The sequence below is a fragment of the Argiope bruennichi genome, chromosome 5 (assembly GCF_947563725.1).
Source record: "Argiope bruennichi chromosome 5, qqArgBrue1.1, whole genome shotgun sequence".
Taxonomy (NCBI): domain Eukaryota; kingdom Metazoa; phylum Arthropoda; class Arachnida; order Araneae; family Araneidae; genus Argiope; species Argiope bruennichi.
Window position 1 is genome coordinate 74913873 of NC_079155.1, and position 26751 is coordinate 74940623.

General features: G+C 26.3%; 1 protein-coding gene across 2 annotated transcripts in view; it reads right to left on the reverse strand.

The window, feature by feature from the left end:
- Nucleotides 1-8897: 8897 nt before the first annotated feature.
- Nucleotides 8898-26751, reverse strand: part of LOC129969136 (uncharacterized) — a 35811-nt gene continuing 17957 nt past the window's right edge. Inside the window, exons 8-16 of one of the 2 annotated variants that reach the window (XM_056083558.1) lie at nucleotides 26198-26298; nucleotides 24207-24374; nucleotides 19616-19806; nucleotides 18210-18336; nucleotides 16801-16985; nucleotides 15218-15257; nucleotides 14363-14464; nucleotides 11647-11760; nucleotides 8898-9342 (exon numbers count right to left, since the gene is read on the reverse strand). In XM_056083558.1, coding sequence (XP_055939533.1) covers nucleotides 9114-9342; nucleotides 11647-11760; nucleotides 14363-14464; nucleotides 15218-15257; nucleotides 16801-16985; nucleotides 18210-18336; nucleotides 19616-19806; nucleotides 24207-24374; nucleotides 26198-26298 — 1257 coding nt within the window. In that variant the 3' untranslated portion in view covers nucleotides 8898-9113. The remainder of the gene's footprint in view (nucleotides 9343-11646; nucleotides 11761-14362; nucleotides 14465-15217; nucleotides 15258-16800; nucleotides 16986-18209; nucleotides 18337-19615; nucleotides 19807-24206; nucleotides 24375-26197; nucleotides 26299-26751) is intronic. The other variant, XM_056083559.1, reaches the window with a different exon arrangement.

A 26751-nucleotide genomic window follows, 5' to 3' on the forward strand; every position in this document is an offset into this window, starting at 1 on the left:
AATATCTAAATTACAGAAGCAGTATTATGCTGATCAATAATAAAATTGCTTTTTTTTAACTACATAGTGCAATGCGCTAAAGTTGCAATAAAGGTGTTTTATTACACGAATTTGAGTAATTTATTGGAAATTTATAAGTTTTGATATTTTATAAAGCAATATTTAACGAGTGATATTTAATTCTATAATTATAAAGCATTCAAATTCACCCTTTACTCTTAAATGTTTTCAAATTAGATTCAGAATTTGTAACAAGTCAAGTAGATAAAGTTTGAATTCTCTTCGTGTTAGCAACTGAGTTGTTTTCGATTAAACCAGAAGCTGCAAGATGAAAATAAAAGAACGAAACAGGAATAAAATGCTCTTTTTTTATTCATTAGAGAGCAATGAATGTTACAGATACATTTATCTCCGATAATTGTGCACAAAATGACTAAATTTAATAACATGTACATACCAGAGTGGGCACGCCTCATGCAAGGAGTGCCTATAAAAACTATGAACTGACAAAGTAGTTATCTTTCACGCAACTAATATGTCTCTATTCTCACTGTACTGGGAGCATCTCACAAAAATAGGTAATTCTTTTGTTTGCTTACAACCAGTGGCAGAGCATTAGCATCACAACAAAATGGATGGCATTCTGACATTAGAGTATATGAAAATTAGACGACTCTCTAATAAGCTATACAAACGAGCAGACAAAGAGCTCAAAAGTATTTAGAAAGTTGACATGGAGCTTCAGCGTTTTATTTTTGGGAGATCACCAAGGTTACGTGAATTCAGGGTTCCCACAATTTGTTTTAATTCAATTATAGGTATAGAAATTAGCGGGAAATAGAAAATAAAACATAATTTTGCTAATTTGCTTAGTTAGATTAATCTCCTGCTTTGGAATATTAATTTGTAATTAGCTTCGTAATTTTGAAACACAGTCAGATGTCGAAGAATACGTGTAAATTAACAAACCTCTTTAAAATTTTTGAAACTTTTTAACTATTCGCCTTAACTTCCGTACCAAAGAATGAATAGGTTTCTTACCAAATGATTTGACGAGCACCTTTACATGATTACAATACAAAGTTTGAGGTAAGAACCTTCCAGCGCAAAATCGAGGCATGCCTACAAAGGCACTGAGGCCCAATCAAGAACGCTGGGATTTCTTATTTATGGTACCGGGCTCATTTTTAAAGTGTCTATTAAATTCAAGAAAAAATCTTTATGGTCTTCGCCAGTTTTTATGCTTACCTTTCTTTAACTACTTTGACTTTCCAATCTAAATTACGGTGAAGGAATATAATTTAGAATTTTTAAACTTTTTGATAAGTATCGGAAATAATCATGGTAGACTTAGAAAAAAAAGTAGAATTTAGATATTATTTTTATATTTTAATCTATTTATAATTTAAATTTAATTTTTACAAATTATTTAAAATATCTTAACTTTTTTCAGAAATTGATAAAAATTAATTCATAAATTTTTGGCTTTGAAGCTAATACTATTTACCAACAAGTACTCCAACTTTAACTTATAAACAAACTTTTTCTTGAAGTTGTACAACACATCTTCTAAAAATATTTCTATCCTTAAAAATAAAATCGAAATTCATACATTGTAATGTATGAATCGTTTAATTCAAATTAACTCGTTTAATTCAAATTAAAGAATTTGACGCATAAAAAAAATTGATTTCAAATTTCAGAATGAAGAAATATTCCTCTTCTTAGATAAAGAAAAATAACTTGTAAAGAACAAAGAAGGGGGGGGGGGATCAGAACCGCGTTGGTATTACATAATTTTCAAGATTGATTGTTGGAGATTTTTTAAAAACTTAGAAGTACTCCGCATTTATTTTTCTGTTATTACAGTTACATGGTCTGGAAAAAAAGGCCTATATTTCCAACAAGCTAAAAATTGCAGGCCATTTATTCTCTAACTTGAAACAAAAAAAGGAAACATCTCCAATCTGAATAAAATAAATTTTCAGGACTAATAGACAGCCCGATATTTAGTTTAATTATATTAACGTCCCGTTTTAAAGCAGCACTAGGGTTATTTTGGGAAGGATTTCGTAATTTTGAACCGCGGTCAGATGACGAGGACGACACCTGAACTGGCACCCCCTCTCCAAATTTCCACAAATCACCAGCGGGAAGACGTTTGGACCCAATGGATTTTAACGTGCACTAAACCTGCTCACACGACGGTTCTCCGGTGGAATCGGGTCTCGAATCTGAAACCCTCCAGTTCCGACGCCGAAATTTTACACCAGGCCACGCGTGGCCTTCGAGATATTTAATTGTATTCAATGACACGGAGTTTATGAATTGAAGAATATGATTTGTTCTTTCAATTATTTTTCAAAGGAAACTGTGTGAAAATTTTTTAATTTTCTGTGACACAATTCAAAAGAGACAAGAAGGGAAAGAATATTTTTAGGGAACCCTGTTGATGAAAGCTGCATTTCCTATTATTTTTAAAAAACGCCAAGTTTCTAAAAAGCGCTGTGAAGGTATTAATTTATCACATGATTTTAAACAAGCAAAATAGAACAAAAATTTTACAGATATATAAATTAAAGCATCACAAAAAATATACTACATAAACAGCATTTTTAATAAAACAATCATAATATATAGATCACAATTTTCTGATAAAAAATTTCTGAAAGAAACACAAGTGATTCAAGATCTGAAAATTAAAAAACGATCAAGTTAAACAAATGTATTCAAGTAATAACAGGAATAAAAATTGCATGTAAATTTAAAACATAACAGAAAAATTATATTTACCATAAAATAAAACATCACAAATTTAAATTTTTTTAATATTACCAATTTGCAAGTTAAAACGATTAAAATAAAAAAAAAATTCTAATATTTTCACTTATTTTGATTTCAAAATATTCATAGTAGATAACTGATTTAAAGTTTTAATAATTGTAAAAATATTTTTACATAATATAATTCTGTTGATACAATTCTGCATGTCTTTTTTATTAAAAAAAAATTCTGTAGAATTTGTAAATCGTACTAAAAATTCTGTTCCGAAAGAAATAACAAAAAATTGCATCAATAAAATGTGTTCTCATCAATTTGATTGACATTAATTATTTCATTCTTATTAATATTTAACCTTATTTATTGCATTTTGATTACCTTAACATAAATGTGTTTTTTAAATCACTTGTGTTTCTTTGAAACTTTTTCATAAGAAAACATCCAAGCATGCAAAAAAATTACTCCCACCATCCAATTTTTTTTATCACATTTGTCTGAAATTAGAAATCCGTCCCTCAAAAATCAAACGCTATGGTGCTTATTTATTTTAAAATACACGTAATATACAAAACTAAATTCACTGAGCTCTTATTATATATCAAGACTGACAATTAATCGTGCAGTAGCTGGTTTGTGTATTTAATGTATAATGAAACTCATAAAATATTGCTGAAGGAGTTGACCATTTCCTAATTATCTGTGATATGATGGAATAAATGGTAGTGACCAATTCCATAAGTTTCCACTCCTCCTTTTCTTATAAAAGATGTATGAGATTGCATTATTTATTCACTAATACATACATATATTGCACAAATTTTGTATTAAAACTAAATCGTATGATCAAAAAATGAATATAAATATCGGAAATGGATTGCTAAAAGAAAAACCACACTTTTCTTGCTCACTGCGAATCGCCCCTCTTCCGAATAAAATCATCCAAACGAAACATGCAATTTTCTGAAATAGGTGATAAACTTGTTAGAGAAAAAAAATCAAAAATAGCAATTATTTTTTGCTATTTTCAATTAGAAAACGGAAGCAGTTGCACGTATGCATTATAAGATCTATAGTCATCTGTCAGTTTTCCCACATTAATATTTGGCTGTTCTTAATTTGTAGTTAGCACAAATTAGGCCACTAAAACTGGGTGGAAGGAGTAAGAAATTACTTCAGAAGCAAAACAACACTGTCATATTATTTTCTACAGTGCTACAAACAAATACAAGTTAAATGGAGATCGTGTTACAGAGAAAAAGATGAAACTGCATCCAAAAGCATTCTAATTCACTTGGAATCCTCATGTATCTGATTTTTCTTATTAATCAAAGCAAACAATAGATGAATAATAATTTTTTTAAAAACCACATTAAAATTAAATGACATTATGACAAATAAATATTTCAATAAAAGCTATATAAAAGGAAAAAAGAAGTTTGAAAATTATTTGATAAATATTAAAAAATCTCTAATTTGGCAAACATATATCCAAAAAAAAAATTAAGCACAAAGTATGAAATATTAATCAACATATAATCAGAAAATAATGTCAACAAACTTATTTTCTTTTTTCAGAATTCGGGGACTTTGTAAAATAAATAAATAAAACATCTTTGTGCATTGCATGGAATACAAGAGCCATATTATAAAAATCATTTAGATGTATAAATTCACTATCATAATAATTAAATCCTATATTTATATATTCCAATAATTATTATAATGCACATATATTAAATGAAGTTAAAATAAAAAATTAATTAAAAATTAATCATATACACAGCATACATATATAGATTGTATACATATTTTCTTCATCCTTATTTAAAAATACAAAGAATGAGATATCTTTAGATTGTCTATTAATGTTGCCAAGTTAGATTGCAACTTTAAAACTATATTTTGTTTCGCGGTTTTGTACAAGATTAATCTCCAACAGAAAAATAAAATGTTTAAAATGCATAAAAACAAATGTGTAGAATATTCTGAAAACATAAAGCAATAACATTTTCAGACAATACTTAATTTTAAAAAATCTGACAGGAACTCCATAAAATTAGCATTATATGAAAACAGGGGAATACATGCACAAATGAAATTTTTTAATCAAATTAAATATTAGTTAAAGGAAATAGCTCTTAAATTTTAAGCACATTTTTTAATAATATTTTATTTTATACATAAATGTATAGTTTATCAATATATTCGATACAGATATCATATATATATCAGGCTAAACATCCATCTATGCAAAGTGAATTTTATATTTCATAACATTCAGTACATCATTCTTAATATCTTGGTGATTTTTAATTAAAAAAAATATGGTTGCAAAGAAAATATAAAGAAAATAAGCTTTAATTTTAAATATTGCATACCTTTTTCTTATTTATTTGGAAAAATAAAAGAATATAAAAATTTTCTTGGCATTTTCTTTGCTTCAAAATTTAATTAAGACATTTTGAAAATTATATGTAAATAATTTTAGATATTAAATAAATAAATAGCACAAGTTTTTGAGCGATCTCACAAGAAGTTAAAAAAAAACATATAAATGAAAGCAATACTTTCGACATGAAAGGAATTAGTCTATACAATTTAAAGCAATTAGTCTATACAAACATTTTAAAAATAAATTATCATACACTTTATTTAAAAAATTCCATAAAAATCACTCTATTCTGCTTTACAAAATGTTTTGTATATTTAATAAACATATAAGAGATAAACTATTTACTTAAATGGTATGTTCACCTTTTTCTATTATTAAAAAGCTAAGATTTCAAACAAATATACAAAGTACTTGCATAAAAAAAAAATATCTAAAAAGAAATTAATAAAATTACTTTGTTTATATCTTAAAATTTTATGTTATAAAACAAATTAAAAGGTATTAAATAATTATGTTTATATATATTCCAAAAAAATTCTGTCCGACCTCAACAAAATTGCAGTTTTGGGTGAGCGTCTACAACTAAGAAAGAATTGCCAGTGGATATTAACTAAAGAAGATAATATGCAAAATAGAAGATGGAGTAATATCCCAGAAATATGAAAAATTAAACAATTTTTTTAATGAAAAGAATGAATTTCTTGACAATTTTTTTAATGATTATCTTCATACCTTAAGCATACTGTCTTGTTATTTTTTTAGTTATAAAATTAAGTGTAAAAAGATGTATTTCAGACATACCAAATCTTGAGCATTTTAGCAAACTACTTCAATTATTCTTAATACTGTGAAACCATACCAGCATAGTATATACATACTTACAACTATTTACAAGTAAAACATATACATAAATAAATAAAAATTTTGAATTATTTATAACAATTTAAACAAAAAAAAAACATTTAAAAAATATTAGTAAGCAAAACATTCCTTGGTCATTAACAAAAATAGCAGCCTTTTAAGTTCATGACTATAGCATTATGACTTAATATCAGCAGTTTTAAGACAAATATGCTAGAAAAAACACATAGTATCATAATGACATAATTAAAAATGAAAATCAAACAAGAGAATAAGATAAGAGAATTAATCTAAACAAAGTATAAAAAGTTGCACCACTAAAATTTTTTTATATTTCACACATAAGTTTCACATCTCATTATTCAATTATTACACAAAATCTTTGGGATTTGGATTGATTACTTATGATAATTCTAAATAACTCTGCTTTCAACAATGAAAATGATTAGGTATATCCATAGAATTGCAGAATATAAAAATTCTTGAATTTTCTGAGAAGTATAAAGAAATTATATGAAAAAAAAATTGTTAAGATAATTTTACCAATAAAAAAATCCATTTTGATGCTCATTCACACTAATTTAATTTCCCATCATAAGAATAGTTCTTTCATATAAATTCTGATAATTCTTATAAGTAAAAAAATGCTAGTAGATAATTTTTACATGCAAAGTTAAAGAAATAAAAATTAAATTCCTTTCCTTTTTTTAAATGGCATCACAGGAGTAATGTTCATCTCGCTGTATATCTGTTTTTTATTTCAGTCAGAAAGAATGAAATATTTTTTATATATGATTGTATGATCTAATTAAAAATTTATTCAGCAACTTTACTTCTTCAGGATATTTTTCCCATCTAAAACATCATCAAAAATGCAAAAAATATTTAATCATTAACATTTTTTTTTCAAATGATCAAAAAATAAAAGAGTATTACATATCTAGAAATTTTAATTATTTGCACATCATTTGTTTAATGTTATTAAAAAATAGCAATTTCTTGACAATTTTTTTATTAAAAACAGATAAAAAATGAAAATTCACATCATTCACTTAAATAAGGGATTTATTATCAAAATAATAATAAATATCTTATATCAAATTCAGCAAAAATTGGCATTCTTAACACACACACACAGCATGTATATTTATGTACCTATTTTTCTAATTTAATTGTATTTTATTTACATTATTAAGTACTAAAATGGCAAGCAGTATTAGAAAAGTTTTTTTGATTGAATGCACAAAATGAAGAAAGAAATCAATTGGATTTGTACCTGAATAATATTAAAAGTGTTACAGTGAACAATTGTGATGTGCTAAGAAATTTTGGAAAATGTTATTATGTTCATGATGAATTCAATGCATGTTCAAACATTGATTTAAGAATATTCCATTTTGTCTAAAAAAAAAACGTGATTTGTACTATTTGAACAACATCCCCATGGCACTAAAATAAATAAATAAAAGAAATTTACAATAAAGTATCACAAATAGCTTGACTATTAGCTTAAAGGTAAAAGTATAAAAATAACTCTGAAAAAAAATAAGATTAATACCCAGAATTTCACGACTGCATCATTATTTTAAAACAGAGATACAATAGAAATCCATTTATCCAGAATCGATTTGGACAGAATATGCAAAAATTTAGATGATTGACCTTCAGTTCAAAAATTAACTAAAATAGACATCAAACATTGAAAGAACAAATATGAATAATCATAATGAATCCCTGAAATTAAGTTTAATTAGAATAAATTACAAAAAAAAAATGCGAGTAGTGTCAGATTTACATAAAAAAAGGAGCTATAAAAATTAAGTGTGAAGATTCATTACTATATATATAAATATCTGTATTAAAATTGCAAGGGATCAATCAATATGCATGTTTCTTTAAATGTTAAATAAAGCATTCTCAATAATATTTTCCCAATGTTAACATTTTATTTTATTTGATATTATTTTTATTCCCAAAATCAATTTGGATAATTGGAATTCTATTGGAACTTAATATTATCAACTTACAATGAATAAATAACTTATCAGATTTACTAAATCAAATGATATGGCTTATAAAATCAACTCATTTTCTAACAAAGTCTAAACCTTGTTAACACATGGTAGTAAACCACAAAATAAATAACATAATAAATTACAGTAATAATAACATGTTAAAAATATAAATAATTTCTAAAATTAACAAATAAATACAACAGTTAAAAAAATTGCTAAAATCAACTTGTGAGACTAGAGAGAAATAGATAAATAATTTTTTTTAAATATGTATAGTTTGTTGACTAAATATACAAAAATAATGCACATCAAATTATCTATAAACTATCTACATGTAAATATAATTAAAGTATTTCAAAAAATTTTGAATAATAAATTTTGAAAAATGAATGAAAATTTCAAAAATGTTCAACAGTGTTCTATAAATGAAACAAAATTTTATAACATGAACTAATTTTTAAAAAAAAAATACAAGAGTATTAGATTTTTTTAAAAAATATTAACCTTTTTTAAACCAGCATATTTTTTGAGTGTGTGCATTATGTGAGAATATCATGTTTTTTATTTGGTATATTATTTAATTTAAAATACTAATATATAATTATTCCAATAAATAGAATCTCAATAAAATATTTAGGTAAAAAATAAATTGTATTAAAATTCAAAATATATAACAAAAAAAATATTAAGCATAAAATAAAAATATTTTATTTTCTAAAAAATAGATGATTTTTGTTATATATTTTTTAAATAAATATAATAAACAATTTTAAAATAAAACATAGTATGCTACACTTTACAATGTAAAGTGTATATGTAAGCACTCTAATAAATAAAAACATGACAAATTCAATCAACAAAGTGAAAGGTTTAATACACTATGATCTTATAAACATAATAACTCTTCCTTTATAAGCAAGTTAATTCAACAATAACTAAAGTCGAGGAATAATTATTAAATATTTAAAGCGGTTTTCTTAATATATGAATCAAATGTTTTTAAGTAAAATGGGATGGGTTTAAAAAGACTCCAACTGGAATATTTGGCAGGAGATATCAACAGTTTAACTTGATCTGGAATTATCTGTTTCGTTCTCTACAACAGAAGGTGCAGGAGCTATTTTAGAATGTTTGAAAGAGACCAAAGGTCCTTTGTGGAAGTCCCTTTGAGGGCCTTTTGCTCGACTCTCAGATCTAGAACTCAGATTACTTGGATCTGGACCACGACAAAGTGAGGAATTCGGACCTTTACGATTCTTAGGATCAGGTCCAATCCATGGCATGTACTCCTTCCTATAATAGAATAATCATAAAAAAATTAAAGCTTTTATCTCTCATTATGCTGTTTAAATACAAAACAAATCAAGTGAAAATGTTCTAATGAGGAATATCAAATAAGATATGACTCAACAGCCCATTTTAAAATTCATTAAAAAATAATTATATTAACTATAATAAAACTGAAATCAACATAAGCAGTCTAAGGAAAATGCACGAAATGATTTCGAGTAGAGAAAGATAAAAAAAATAATGCAATTTTTAAAATTCCTGATGAAATATACATTTTATAACAGTACCATATCTATGCAATTATCTTTCTTATATAAGTTCTTATCCTAACAGACCTTAATTTCCATATTTATTTCGCAAATTAAAAATATAAACCAAAAATAAGTATGAAAAAAATTCATAAATACCAAAAATATTTCGTAAATTTTGATTTAAAATAATTGATTTTTTAAAAAATATTTTCATTTATTTACTTTGTCTGTGTATTAAATTTCAAAAGCAATTCTAATTTTTTTAATAATTGCAGTATTTTTTTTTATAAATCAACAGAAATGCCATGAATTAAATGAAGGACAAAAGGTACCAAAATCTCAAGGCAAATTGTAACATATTACAACATGTGAGATTTATCTTCAAATGCATTTGATTCATGCAGTTGGGCTTTCTCTTTAAATAATAATATGCAGCCTTAAAAATTCATACTTCTAAAAGAGTTTAACAATGTTGATTAAAAATAAAGCACAGCATTTACGGTTAAGATTTTTGAAAAAATAATTAATCATAGACATCTATAATGTATTATTTAGTTTCTGTATATAGATAGTATCAGAACTTTCTATGCTTATACACACGATTTTAAGATTTAAACTATTTAATTATGAACTAATAGCACATAAAACTAAGAGTGACAGATTATTCAGCAATGGTTAAAATATGGTAAAATGAGCACCAACAGACTTAGGAAAGAAAAGTGTCTGTCTTTATTATGATATTACAGTAGATTGAAGGGTAAATAAGAAATGGTTGCCACATGGTGGTTGTGGGTAGATGTTCGTATCATTTATACATAACATAAATGTAGATAAGTCCTTCAAAAATTCGGACTTGCAATTTCCCAAAAATAAAGCAATAATATATGAAAATAGAGGATGATGTAATAAAAAAATGATAAAGCTAACAATAGAATAATCCTTTATAAAATAAAATAAAAATGGATAACAGCAACTTCTCATTATTTTTTTTTCTGGCTCTAAAAATACTTTCCAAATCCGAAAATGTTCCATAGACTTTTTTTTTTTTTTTAAATAAAGGAAATCAGACATTTCATCTTAAATTATTTTCTTAAATCATAAGACAAATTGTGTGCTCATGCCATCTTTACATAAATTTTGGCCATACGATGTAATGGAATAAATTTTCATTCTAATCTGAAAAATTAATTTTGAAGATTCCAAAGCAAATACTTTTGTTTTTCTTTCAATTTACTATGGGTTTGACAGATTTAATGTATAAAAGTATTGAAAGTTGTTAGTATATCTCAAATTATAATATGATATATATATGCAATATCATAATTCTAACTGATTTAATTTTTATACTAGATTTGAGCTTAATCTAGTCACAAAGATTTGATTTTACCGAAAAATTTTCACAAAACAAAATTTTATCAGGAGCATTTTTTTATTTATTTTGCATACATTTCTATTTGTAAATATGCATTAGGTGTTTGGAATCAATTTTTTAATGCAACGGACTTGTTTGCCAGTATGACAAAACAAACAATCACAAAATAAACCTTTGCCTTGATTGCAGATGTTTTATTTGTTGAATTTTATATGAGAATAGTTTTTAAAATAATTATTTAAAGAATAAATTTTTAATAGGAAGTTTCAAAGGATTTGAAACTTTCTTTCTGTAAGTTTAAATTGTCTTATCCTTAGAATTACCTAAACTTAAGCCATCTCATGAAATATAATTTATATTTGAGATCTTAATTAAATCTAATTAAAAAATAACTAACTCATTCTAAAAAAACTAACTCTTTCATTATTATAACAATGAAAATATATGAAAAATATTTATATATAAAATATTATAACAATCAAAATATATAAAAAAAATTAAAACTAGGATCAAGTCCCCTTAGTTTCCAAAATGTAATTCACCGTGGAAATTCACTTCTTCCTTCCCAATTTCTATAACCTTCATAATTTTTCTGTTAACATTTCATTGCAAATTAACTTTCTTTACTATTTAACTTCAAAGATTTTTAAATCATATATCAAATTTCATAAGATATATTCTTACAGCAATAGTTTTTCACATGGTCCCTTCCTGAGAGATGGATCAGGGCCCTTAGCTCGTGTTCGATTTGTAGACACATCTTCAAAATCATTCCGTGTACATGTAGCTTTAGAAACTCTAAAAAATATTTGAACTTATTAATATCTATCAATGTAAATATATTGCAGAAAAAATTTTTGGTAGATTTACTCTAAATCTAAATGAATTTTCTACATCATGTTGTTGTTGCTAATCTCCATGGCCTGACTTAGTCAGACCAAATCCAAAAATCTGTTGACAAGAAGAAAGTCAAAAATGAGGAAGGGAGAAGAATAAATTTCTCCCCCAAAGAAGTCCTAAACAGTCTAGAATATGTTCGGCAGAGGCCTGATGTCAACCGATTCATGGGGAGGGAAGTGCAGCTTCCGTGAGTCAAAAGACTGGAGCACCAGGAGGTAGAAACTCCTTCATCTGAAAATTTTAGCTGGGCATAGTGGAATGGCCTTCACGCCTTGGGTGACCCGACCAGGAGCAAGCTCCTGACGTACTTCACCCATTCTGCCCAGGGACACCCTCCCGCCATGATCAGGCAATCTGTAGGACTTGGGAGGGCATGTGAATTTGTTAAATCAAATCAAAATTTAGATTTGATAATATCAAATTTATATATTTTCTAATAAAATAAATTTAACTAATTGAAGAAACAAATAAAAAAATTAAACACATAAATTTAAATATTTAAAAATATAAAGTTTAAATAAGTAGTAAGTAAATAAAATAATAAAAGTAATAATTAACGTGTCATTAAAACTAAATTTCTCTTTATGTTAAAAACATCAAAAAAGATGACTAAGATAAAAAATTAATTTCTGAATTTTTTAAGTAAAATTTTTCACAAATTAATTTTTTATAGATATATATATTAAAAAATTTAATATATAAAATTAACAAAAAATAAAGATTGCTTTTGAATTCCTTGTATTACCTTGAAAATAGTTTAAACAAAAACCAAAAAAGTTAAAATTTACAATACTTTGACTTTGAAATTTTGCCAATGATTTACATACTAGTTAAAAATTTAAATGCATACTGATTTAGATAAAAGAACATAAAAATGCATTCGGTTTTGCCATTAATAGAAGCAAATCTATGCCCTTTAATTTTTTTTTTTTTTTTTTTTTTTTTTTTTGCTTGTTTGTATATATAATATAAATTTCTAATTCATTATAGTCTTTTAGGGAAGGTTTTCCCTTAAGTAATAAATAGCATCAATTAATCTTTTGAAAACTCCTCAATACCTCTATGAATTTACATTCTGTTATTCTTTATTTATTTCAATTTTTTTTAAGCGGTTGTTAGCATATTGTTAGCCTTAATTAAACCAATTGTTGCCTTAAAGTTGTCCAAAAATGAAAATGCAAGCATTTTAAAGGAGAATTTTTAGCAAATTAGATATGAAATTTTTAAAATATTCATTAAGACCACTAAATTCATTAACTTACGAAGATTTTAAAATAATACTTCAAAAAGTTTTTTTTTCTATCAAATTTTCATAAAAATTTGAATTAACAAGGTTTTGAAACCAATTTGAGGAAATGCAAATACAGAATATGTTTTTAACACCTCTCTAAAGTAGCAATGCTTACATAAATAGTTTAAATTAGCTAAGAGCATCTTGCATTTTATGTGTTAGAACCATTGAGGAATGTTCTGCTGTCATTTATAAATCAAGTATCACCTGCAATCAACAATTGTCAGCATTCATGTTGATCAGTAAACATGATGCCCACTCTTATAATGTTCTCATAATTAATTTCTAAAATCTTAGATATGAGTTCCATTTCCAAGGGGAAAAATACTTTAAAGGGATGAACAATTATGTTACTTGTATCGGTAAATACATTAATGAAAAATTATGTAGTCTATATTTTTATAGTTTTCTGATCATATTTAGTAAAATACTTTTGACAGTATAGCATTTGACATAAAAAAAGTTACATTCTTCTCTAATTAAAATGGATTGAGTAATGAAGCTTTGAATATCATTATTTTAGATCACTCCAAAGGGTTGAGAAAAATCTACCAATCAACATATAAATCATTTGAAACAATGAAATTCAAAACTTCATAATTTGATCAGTTTCTGTTACTGCAAAAAGGTTAACTTTTTTTAAAAAATGTATAAAGAAAATTTTACTAAATACAATTAACAAAACTGGCAGAATGTAAAAGAATTCATAATAATTTTTTTAAAGTACATTTATTGTGAAACAACATAAAACATTTTCATTCATGGAAAACATTTTTTTTTTTTTTCCAATTGAACATGAAGGTTTAATAATTAGTCATTAGGTTATGTTTATAGTAGATAGAGCAATTATTTTTATGAATGTCTTCTTAAAAATAATTCAGTTAGAAAAATTGAATTGAAAGAATTGAATTCAATAAGATTGAATGCCTTTTATCTTTTTTTTTTTTTTTTTTTTTTTCAAATTGGACTCAATTATTACACTGCTTCTAAAATTTAAATTAAAAGCAAATCTTTAATTTTAAGAAAACAATTTAATAAGTAGTTTTGTGCAAATAAGTTCAAATATGAAATGCAAAGTATAATTCAGTAAAGTCAAGTGTAAGAATTCAGCAGAGTAATGTTAATTTTTCTATTGAAAAAGTTGGTAAAAGATTTTCTTTTATTTATAAGTATTTACCAAGGTTTTTTTTTGTTTTTTTTTTTACTTACTTTATAACATCTTTTTTAAATTTTGGTCTTGACATACGATCTGTAGAAGTTGCTATTGCTGCGGTAATTTTGCGGGCAGGAGAACCAGTAGAAGTGAGGCGGCTAAAAAGTAAAATTTAAATTATAAAAATTGCAGCCCATTTTTTTTTTTTTTTAATTTGAAGTGATGAATGAAAGTTGTAATCTGCAAATGATCTTCTAGAAATTGTATAAACTCTAAATAAAGAATTTAACAGTAAACTGAAATAAATCAGACATAATCATTTGTTCTTCATCCTCAAATAGCAATTTCATTCTATTTGAAATGCCAGAAGAATATATTGAAAATATCATATTGAAGTTACTAATATGAAATAATTTACTACTATTGGTGTTATATCCAATGTGCATCAATAACATTTTGAAATTTACATATTTTTAAATCCAGTATTAACTTTCCTATTAGTACAATGCATGTTTTCATGATGTTCAATTTTCTGATTGCCATGAAATATCGTGAAGATAATGTAAATGTATTGTTTAGCATTTTTTCAGTTAAGATTATATCAATGTAATGAATGATTTCAGAAATATTCAATCAGCAATTCCTTTAGTGTAAGGTAATGTATAAACCATTAAACTATTAAAAGGTGAAAACTAAACATTAAACTATTAAAAGGTTATTAGCATAATAATATTATCATATTTAATATGGAAAAAATGTTAAGAAACAGATGAAATAAATGAAAAATATATAAAATTAGTTAAATATAATAAATCTAGTAAAATAATATTGCATCTTGAGTAAAACTAAAAGGCTACATTTTAAAAAAAATACACTAAAATAAACAATTTGTATAAGCAATATCAACTGACCTAGGACTTCTGGATGGAGTAACTTCACGGGAACTATCACCTACAACAAATAATATCACAAAATTATACTGAATTATACTGAAAATTCTTTTTAATTTCATCTAAAAATATACTAAAATCAAATATATAACTTACAACAAAAATATTATTATTCTTATAGCATAAACACACTAAGTAATTGCAATTATTTCTAAAAAGTCTCAGTTTTCAAAAATATCAGTAATGCTCTAGAAGGATCAAAATTTCTCCATAAATTTTTCAGAAAATTCTACAAGAATTTCTGAGTATCAGTGTGCCCCAAATTCACAATGATTTTTCAAATTCAACTATTATTCCAAAACCATTGTTAACAAAAATGAGTAAATCATACTGATAGTAAGAATAAATTGGCATTATTGCAAGGAATATTATACCTGCTAAATGATATTTTGGACTTTTTTCTAGAAGTCCCCTAAAATTGATAGTATAGTTACAGCACCAAACAGAATGGCTATTAATTTGATATAAGAATGATGTAATGCTATTTTAGAGAGTTTAAAAAAATTAAAGATATAGGATTTCGAATAATATTATGTTATGTTTAAACCAGCAATTTGAAGACTTACGTAAAAACAAATAGTGAAGGAGTATCAATAAAAAAATATATATAATTTTTTAAAAAATAATAAAATTTTTAATGAATGATGGTATGAAAAATAAAGAATTATCAATTTACTATCTTTCGAAACAGCTATTATTCATGTTGAGGCATTTATATCAGCAGTAGATCAGCTTGAAAATTCTAATCTCCTAGAATACCATAGGCCCCAATGAGATTACTGTTTTAGTTAGCTTTCTCAAACCAAGAAATTTCTTTATGGGTCCAAACAAATGGAAGCTTGAGAGTCCAAATTTGTGCAATATAGGTGATCTTCAAAACTTCCAGTCTTTTGCACAAATGAAATCTGCTCCCAGATATTATAGAAAAAAAGCTGTAATTGTGAAACTCTCATGTTTTTATCTGTTTGGACACATGAAGAAGCCTCTCGGCAGTGAAAGTTTGAATATGATGATACTTCACATGCCGTGCTATATTGGTTCTATTTGTAGCTGATAGAGTTCTATGAAACTGGAATTTTCAAACTGATCTAGCAGTGGAACTAATACCTCAATATGAATGGCAATTGTGTTGAAAAGAAGTAAATTGGTAATATTTTCATTTCTTTCATAATATCATCTATTGCAGTTTTTTTATAATTTGTTCAAAACTATGTGAATTGCTGATACTCCCTCATATATTTTTCTTCTAATAACAACAAAATTTCTTTAAAAATTTTAGTGAAAAATTTGGTATTAGGAAATTATATGTTATCCTTATAGTTTCATCAAGCAACACTATTGCCATCATAAAATCATTACACATCAGAGCAGCATCATAAATACATCATGAATCAAATTATTACATTAGAATTAGATTGACCATTAGTATTACTTATGTAACTTACTATTTTTAAAAACCAAAACCATAATAGCATTATTTAAAAAAGTAAGTCACAAGAACAGAAATAAAGCATTTAAAGAGGAATATATTGTTGATTTCTGACCTTTTAGTGACTGTCTCTCAAGACTAGAATGTCGGGATCCTGCATCACTATCCTGAGAAGCAGAAGTGTGTCGACTTCTCGGAGGAGGGATGGGTGGTGAATCAGTCGAAAACCCAGTTTTTGGACTAGAATCGACTTGGACTATCCCACTCCCAGCTTCTGAATGAGGAACTGTAGGGCGGGCTCTGAAACACAAAAATCATTTCTTAATCATCAATTACTGAACATGTTTACTTAAACTTTTTTTTTTCACTCATAACCTTTCTGGTGGTGGAAAAAACTGATTCCATTTGCAAATGAACAATTCTGTCTCAAGCACAAAGTTCTATAATAAACATGAATATGAAATATTGAGTAATGGTAACTAAAGGAATTTAAATTAAAAAATGCTTTGGGGGAGGGGGAGAATTTTAGTGAAATTTTTTTAGATCAAGATGATTTTCTAGTTTATTTTTGTTTACAAATGTTAACAAATCTGAAATAAGAAGATAATCAAAGTTTTTTCAACCTCAAGGATTTCTTTGACAGTGAATAGGGGACAGATCAACATTTCAAAAGCTTTAATAAAAAAAATTTAATTCTACTAAATTCATTAATTTTAATTCAAATTAACCCCTTAGAATAATAACAAATATTTACTATCGTAAAATAAATATATTAGTTCGAACTATTTGAATATTTATGAATAAATTACATATAAAAATAGAAAAGTACCCTTGTATTCTTCTCTTTTCAAATACTTATAAAAACTACATTAACTCAGAAAATATTGTGATTTATATTTTTATACAATGTTAAAGCATATTCCATCACACCTCAAATAAATTCTACATCCATTAATGGAAAAATGAGACTTCATAATGATTAGGAAACAGATTGCAACTTTAAAATGACTAAAAAAAGGAAGATATTCAAATATTCTGTCCTTAAATTTTACTTCCATAAAACACGGAAAAAGGGCGTATTAAAAAAAACCATACACTTTTGCCCTCCTTCTAATTTTAGTATCATTTACTAATGGTTCGTTTTTGTGATTTTATTTAGCAAAATTTAAAACAAATTTAAAAAAATTATTTTTCAATTTTGCTACAAAAATCATCACATCCATCACATAGTTCTTATTTAGTAGTACGTAAGTTGTATAATTCTTCGTGCAACTTTTCTTCAGAAGATAATTTTAGACAGTTTCAAGGTAAAAAGAAGGAAATAAAAAGAAATCCTTATGAACTGTTTCTAATTTTGAAAAATATTCGTAATGTGTAGTAATTCTGCACTAATTGACAAACTTATTCAATGAAATCAAAATATCTAGATCAAATAAATTTTACTTTTGAACATATTCTTCAATTTCCTTTCACACATATAAATATACTTTTTGAACTTTTGCAAAATAAATTAATGTAACTTACCCGTCCTGAGGAGTCATGGCAGAAAGGAACTGTTTGGCACGTTCTTCATTATAGTTGCTACTGTCTAAAGCCATATTGACTAGAGTTCTTGAGATTGCAGGAAACTGCTCTTGCAATCTACTAACCACTATTTGTAAAAAAAAAAAAAGTTTAAACAATTTTTTTTTTTTAGCATGTATATGTAGAACTGTACATAAGAATCTTAGCAAAAACTTTATTTTATCTACTTTAATACAAAATAGCATTAGAATGCAGTAAAATGTTGAATTAGACTCTAACTGTACTAGCATTTGTATGTCATTATGTACCAGCATTTTGTCAAGAAAAACGATGTCTTAAATCAAATTTCAATAATATTTTCAGAGCACTCAAAGATTTTACTGGGTAATTCCATTGAAATTTTAAATATAGAAAAAGAAAAGGTCTGTTTCATCAAAAATAATACTCAAATAAGGAAGTAGGAAATAATAAAGCATTGATAACTTAATTTTTTTGTTTTAGCTTTATTTTAACAAAATAAAAGTAAAAACAATAATGAAATGCTTCATGTATGCATAAAATGAATAGTAGTTTTAAAAATTACAGATTATATATCTGTCATTAAAAAATCACTAGAAATGGAAATAAAAGCATTTAATGAAGTATTAAAGAATTTCTTATAACATATATGCTTGTTAGTAATGTTTTTCAGTCATTCAGATAGTTGTGGTTTATTACTGTTTAAAAAGTCAATAAATTCTTACTCTTCAATTCTAGTCAATTTTCCTAATTCATTCTGGTCAAAAAAAGATATGTTGAAAATATGGTTAAAATAAGGTGGAGGTAAGTAATAAAAATAAATAAGAGCCAAAAACGCAGATATAGAGCATATCGTCAATAGTTTTTACAATTTTTTCCAAGAATAAACTTTATTCAGCTTTTAAACCTAATTTATAATAGAATGCAAAAATCATTAAAAGAAAACAAAGGCAATACATTTGTTATTAAATAAATTAACAGTTTGTTCGATCTATTTTTAAGTCTTGAAAAACAATTGCTATTGTAACTCAAAATTTTGAAGAAACCTCTAAAGACTCTTCTAATAGGCTCATGAAAAAAATATATAATTCAATACTAATTTTAGGAAATTACCTAAAAATGTATATTATATAGACTTTGGGCAACATGATTATTCATGCATATGTATAAAACAACTATAATGCTAAAATTAAAAATAATAAAATGATTTAACAAAAATTTTAAAGATTTCTTACTTTTAAAAAAAGTAAAGATAATATTAAAAAATTTTCAGAACTCAAATTGTTATCTACCTTTATTCATTAAAATATTCCTGCAATAAAAAATTGCAGGAATATTTTAATGAATAATTCCTGCAATAGTCACAAAAAAAAGAAAAACATCCTTACATTGTAGTTTATCAGATGCATTTGGTGGTATGACAATAACTGGACGTTCAGGTGTTGGGGGCGGTCGGGGAATCTCCAAAGAGGGTTTCCGTATTTGCTGGCTGGTATTTGGACGAGTTATCGGAGTATCACGCTTGGAGTAGCCCATGCTCACTAAACGGATGGACGCCTCTTGAGCATTGTTGTCACAACTACAAGTATTTTAAACTCATATACATGCACCTAATGGCTTGTGATAAATAAATTTGATAAGAATAAAACATGATAAAAACCGTTTTCCACATGAAAACAAAATTGTTATGGGATTCAATCCCTACATCACTCAATAGAAAATAAGAATATAAAGAATAAAAAAAGAAACACTGACAGAAATATACTTGAATAAGTAAGCTGAAAGAAAATGCCAACTACACTTAGATAGTGCATAAATTAAATGAAACATGACCATTATAATCATGTATACTGAAGTTTATTATTTTATATTGTTTGGTTTAAAATTTCATCACCAGCTATGTGTACATACGTACATTTTAGTGTGTGAAACTCGAACACGAACAACAATGCTTTATTCCACAAGAATTTACAAATTTTATTTTACAAGTACTCCACAATACAGACTTTTCATAACATAGTTATCAGGAGTTGCGTTTAGCAGTGTATTGTGTTGAAATCTTCAGCAAAGATGACAGAAAACAGCTATCTAATTGCTTTGCTTAAAACTGTTCAAAATGAGATCCGATTTATGCAGGAAAAAATAAAAAAATAAAAATGCAGAACAGAATTGAATATAATTATGAAGAAATAAAAGAAATTAGAACTAGAACACAATCTGCACAAGAGTAAATGGAACAAATTCAAGAAGAGATGAAAACGCTGATCTGAACTGGAAAAAATGAGCTAACACAAGGAATGAAAGCACACGTTGACAGTGAAGTCGAAAAAGTAGTATTCTGTTTTCAGAGTGTTTATTCTCCTCAAGTTCTCCTTAACGTTTTGTGTAGTGTGTGTTTAAAAACGACTAGCTGTTTATGAGTTGTTTATTTCTTCAAGTGCTGCCTTTTTATATGTTTCTTCGATATTTTACTACCGGTCTTTCATGATTTCCTTGGAATAATGTGGCATAATATGTCAAAGAGCTTGTTGAACTTTTCACCATAGCTCAGCAGACAGATTTCCCACGACATTACTCTCGTGCGTGCATTTCCGCATTTATAGTTTCCATGCTAAGTCAGCAAAACTTCCAGAAAAAATTCTTAGTTTGGCTTCTAATGGAGATATCGCCAAGATTTTTGCATATTCGGAAATCTTTATTTTTATAACCAAGCATAAATTTAGCATCCTTAGAGCTATCTGTAAAACTCTCTTCCTTACTAAGAGACTAACAGCGCAGGGAAGCAAAATGTCATATTCGTAACAATATATATATGTTACGGCCAAAGCCCGAAATCGGCCAGATCGCGAATTGGCCGGCCAATTCGCGATCTGGCCAACGTTGCTGTAAACTTACCGGCCAATGTCCGATCTTTTCTTGATTTCGGGCTTTGGCCGGCCAATTCGCGAAATGGCTGGGGACGATCGGCCAAAGTAGAAAGAAAGGAATCAAGAACACATTGTTTTACACCCTGTTAAAAATGAAGTATTTAAAAATGAGTACTTCTGTGTACTGTTTTTTTTTTTTTTTTTTTTTTTTTAAGTACAATTGTTTTAGAAACGAGTTCAAATATAAGTGACACCTCTGAGTTAAAAATAAGCTTGTAATATATAAAAATATGATATCGTGTTATTCTGTTCTCATATTAAAGCCAGAATAGAAATTATTCAGTGAACGTGTATACTTCAACAACGTGATAGCGTGAAGATTAGATTTGCGCCCTTCAAAATGAAATAATTATATCTTGAGCAAAAGCGTTGCGTATCGTGTATGAATACAAAGGCAAATTGAGTACTCTTTTTGTCAACTACCTTTAAGGGTGATCCTTAGTCTTTTTCTGCTCCATGGACCTAATGTTAAAGATCCCAGATCACTTTGTCTCCCGAAATGTCTCTTCAAAAAATATGAAATTTTTTGCAAAGGCAAATAACAAAAATAAGGGCTAATTAAAACAAATATGAAGGACAAATAGTTTTGTTATTAATATCATTTAAAGACATTTCTTTGTTGGCGCCATCTGTCGAATTTCCCCTACAACATGTCCTTATTTATATTTTATACATGAATGTCATTATATTTATTTACCTCTAGTCGCCTTTGGCGACCAGCCGGTTCACCAGTATTAATGATCGCTAAAATTTTCAATTAATGTAAATTGCTCTCTTAGTAGCTTTTTCTGCAAAATATTTGTGAGCTTCATATTTTGGTAGTTATATGATTCAGTCGTACTTTTATGTAGGCCTTAAACAGTTCTGTTTCATTGTACTACTTTCCCTAATGTTCTGTCAGTATCCATAAAATTTCTACTTTAAACTAAAGTGGAAATGTTAAACTGCAATCAATATAAAAGCTTTTTATATTAAATCTAACCATGTCTTTTTTTTAAATATGAAAATTGAAATCAGAGTCGTTCAGCAGTGAAATCTGACCGATTTATGAAGTTTTTATGCATCATTTTTATAATCAGGCCAATCACTGTCTAGAAACCCTGCAGAGGATTGAGACAATCGGTGAAGTGGTCTAAAATCACCAGTTTTTATAGAAGTGAGATATTGGAATTTCATAAATCAGTCAGTTTTAGTGATTGATTTAGTTGGTTGGAGTTCAACAATTTTTATTAAAAATATTGGTGTCTCAAGAATATTTTGTTAAATATAATTCAAAGGGCAGAGGACCTATGTAAAAATTTAAAATTCCTGATTCATCGGAGCATTTATTGACTAAAGTTATATTAAATATAATTATTTAGTTAATTTAGACCATTTTGTTAGCAAATGTATGCCCCAAATTAGCTGATGGTAGCTGATTAGAATGATTATCCTAAGTATATTAAACTATGTTCGCCTTAAATTAAATTGTTTTATTGAATTAATAATATAGGTATTGTCAAAGCTCATAGAAAACGTTTCCTCCTTTTACTTTACAGAAAATATCTTATTTCACTTTTTTTTTTTTTTTCATTTTATACAGACACCTGCAGAAAATGACAATTTTGTTTATTAAATTTGCAATAATAGTTGATTTATTTTTTAATTTAAACTTCTATCAATGTGATGGCAACACGTTGATAAAAGATATTTTTTTTTTAATTTGACGTGCTCGTGCAGATTAAATTTTAGCATAATTTAATCTAAGCATAATTTATAAATTAAATTTTAAGCTTTAATTAAAAAAAAGCTTTAATTTGATGCAAAAATCGATTTTGTGCTGTAATATTTTCTGGTTATAGCGACAAAACGCCGAAATTACGCTTAATTTCTAATTAAAATTCTAATTAAAAATTTAAAAAAATCGCTGCAGGGTGCACATTTTTGACCTCCAAGGTATATATATGCCAAATTTGATAACTGTCAAACGGTTTCACTATAGAGCGCCAACATACACACACACACGCGCGCGCGCGCGCGCACAAACATGCATTGAGCTGTATTTATAAGTATAGATTATCACTTCGGGCTTTGGCCAAGGATGCCCGGCCACTTCGCGAAATGGCCAGCCAAAGTAGAAAATACAACATTAATTGCAAGTATTTCGGACTTTGGCCAAACCTCTTGGCCAGTTCGCGAATTGGCCGGCCAATTCGCGAACTGGCCGCATTTCGGGCTTTGGCCGTAACATATATATATATACAGAATTCAATTTATCCACATTCTTAAAATTAACTATTTTTAATGTACTTGAATAAAAATTTCATTTTAACATCTGATTTGAATAGAGTTTGGTTTTCCCATACTTCTCAAGATCTAAATTTTGTCATTTAAACTATCCTACATTCAGCTGCAATATCATATAAAATCATGCAACATCAGCTAGATTTCGGAGCTATTCTTTTTGAGGCTTTATAAATTATGAAAATGTACTTATGGTATCTTTTTTTTTATTTCCGTCCTATTTTGATGTATTAATTGAATTCCTACTCATAGATTTCAAAAAAAAAAAAAAATTAATAGCTACTAAAAAATGGAAATTCTGGCTAGCCACGAAAAAGAAGAATAAAGCTATCATTTAAAGAGATTTCCTTTCCTGCTTATTTAGCAGATGGCACAGATCTCTATTATTTCAAACTAAACTAACTACACTAATAAATTACATATTAAAAAATAACTACTTTAGATATGTATTACCATGTACTGCATATATCACTGCTAGTAATTTCAAAATATTCAGTAAAGAAAATATAAGTAATTAAAATACATATTAGCCATATCATTATAATACATAATATTTACAACTACTATCAAAAATCATTTTAAAAAATGAAATGTATGGTAATTTGACAAGTTACTGAAGATTTTGAATATATTCTGAATCAAAATACATACATGTATATAATATTTTGCAAAATATGCATTTAACAACTGCAAAAAAAAAAACTGAAAAATTTTAAGAAATCACTCAATGAAAAATAAATAAACATAATCTAATAAAAATTATAATTACTTATTCAGGACATCAAACAACACAGCTTCATCACATTCAGGAAAAACAAGCTTCAAATATCTCAGCTTCATTTTTGGCGAACTTGGGTGAGGACTCTGATGACGGCTATTGTAGCCTCTATTGCCAGCTACCAAAGCTGCTATTGCCTCATGCTCTTGATTGTTATATCTATAACAGAGCATTAAAAATCAAAAGATTATTAAATTCTCTCATATATTACATATGTTTCTCATGTTCACATAATACTCACAGTATGGTTCCTTTTTACTACATATTGTCACCAGTAGACTAATTATTAGACAAGTAGAAATATGAAATAATTTCATTAAAAACTCTTCTAATTGTGTGTACCAGAAACAAATAAAAGCATATGGGCAATTGGTATGTATTCAAACATTTACTATTTCCCTGATGAACAGAATTTTTTTTAACTTAACATATGAAGAACTTTACAAAAAATTATTTAAAATTTATTCAAATTGACCTGAATTTTATCTTTTTAATTTTAAAAAATATCAACTTTACCTTTTTGCCATTCAAATTTAATCAATTTGCTAGTTTGTAATTTTTTTCATAAATTAAAAGCAGATTAAATTTCATAAAATATTTGTATTCATAGACAATCTTTGAATTATTTTAAAGGAAATATTCAATGAAAGTGTGATTGTGATATTCATCAAATATCATGTTTACTAATACTCTTTAAACATTAAGACAATTACTGAAAAATCCACAGCAACTGGAATAAAGCATTCTTTTTCTAAAATGAGAAAGAATACTTGCATATCAATGAAATGAACTTAGAAAGAAAATATTTACTTAAAATGTAAACAATACTTCTTGATTTTTCTTAAAATAGAATTTACTTTATCTCATTTTAATTTTACAGTGAAATTCGATTTTTCTCACATTAAAAAATTTATCATGTTTCATCAAATGATTTAAGTTGTTTTATTCCTTTGCTAATTTTAATTAAAACAATATTAATTTATCATATAAAATGCAAATAATGTATTAATCATTGATATCAATTGATTCAATTAATCATTGATATCAATTGATTCAATTAATCATTGATATCAATTGATTCAATTAATCATTGATCAATGTATTAATCATATGATATCAATGTATTAATCTAATTTATTCATTGTATCTGATAAGCTTGCAATACTCTTCAAATGACATTTTTTTCTTTATATGTAGATTTTTAACTTATTTTCTTTATATTTTGCTGACTTATTCTTACTAAAATTTTAATATCTTAAACAATTAAGAATAAAAGTCATTTATTAATCACATCTTATAACAGTAATTATCTTGCAGAAAGTTGCTGACATTCTGCAAATCTCATCTAAAATCAAAAGAATGCTTAGAATAGCTCTCAGTAAGTTCAGAATCATTTAAATCTCAGACTAAAAGTGCATAGTTTAAATAGTTAAATAATGAATAAATTTTTAAAAAGTCACACTAAATGTCCTTTTTGAGACAGTAGTAGGGCTCACAGCTTATCTTTAATCAAAAGGAAAATCAGAAAATGGCATTCTTCCAAGCTCTTTATGTCTTTCCCTGCTCCCTTTTCTCTGAGTGTTTTTTTTAGCTTTATTTTTTAATAATTTATTTTTGTTATTCCCAAGAAAAAAAAAAAACCTTCTTGTTTATTATACAAATGTTAAATTTTTCTTAACCTAGATTTTTTAATCAATTATCAACATAGATTTTTTCTGATCAAAATAATTCTTTTCCAGAGAGGAAAATAAACATAATTTGGACTTGGGATGGAGTAATTTAAGTACATACGAAATCATTCTGATTCAAAACATTGACCAACAATACCAATTGAATTGACCAACATTTAGCATCTGTTGATTAAGTGCAAGAATTATGGTTAAACAGAAATTAAAGACACTATACTTAAAACTTGTTTTTCAGAATTGCTCATATCTAAGTTGACAAGCTGATACCCTTAACAATAAACATACATTACTTACATCCTCAATAGATTGCGTATGTGTTCTGGATCAGCAGCTGGGAAGTAATTTCGAAGTTTATATAGTAAAGCTTCATCTATTTGAGTAGTCTGCATCTCACTCTGAAAAACAAGGGAATGTAAAGCTTTAAAAGTCATTTCTTAATCTTTGTATCATCTTAAAATATATCATAAAAGGATCTATCTTAAGATTAAATATTAATTGGTTCACACTAAAAAATAAAATATAATATAGCATGTTAAAGTAATAAAATAAAATAAAACATACTAAGCCATAAATTATTAAAAACTAAAAAATATCACTTTTTAAAAAACTAAAAATAATTCAAACATTAAAAAAATATTCTAGTCATTGAAAATGAACAAAATTGAAATTATTTACATTAAAGTCCAAATTCTAAATAAAAAGGCATAAATGTTCCACAAATATACAAATTTTGAAAATTTTTGATCTTAACCATTGAAAAAAAGATAAATAGAGTTTTCAGTTACATTTAAAAGATTCAAAAATTAACTATCTAAAAAATAAAAAAATAATCTTAAGTGAGAAAATAT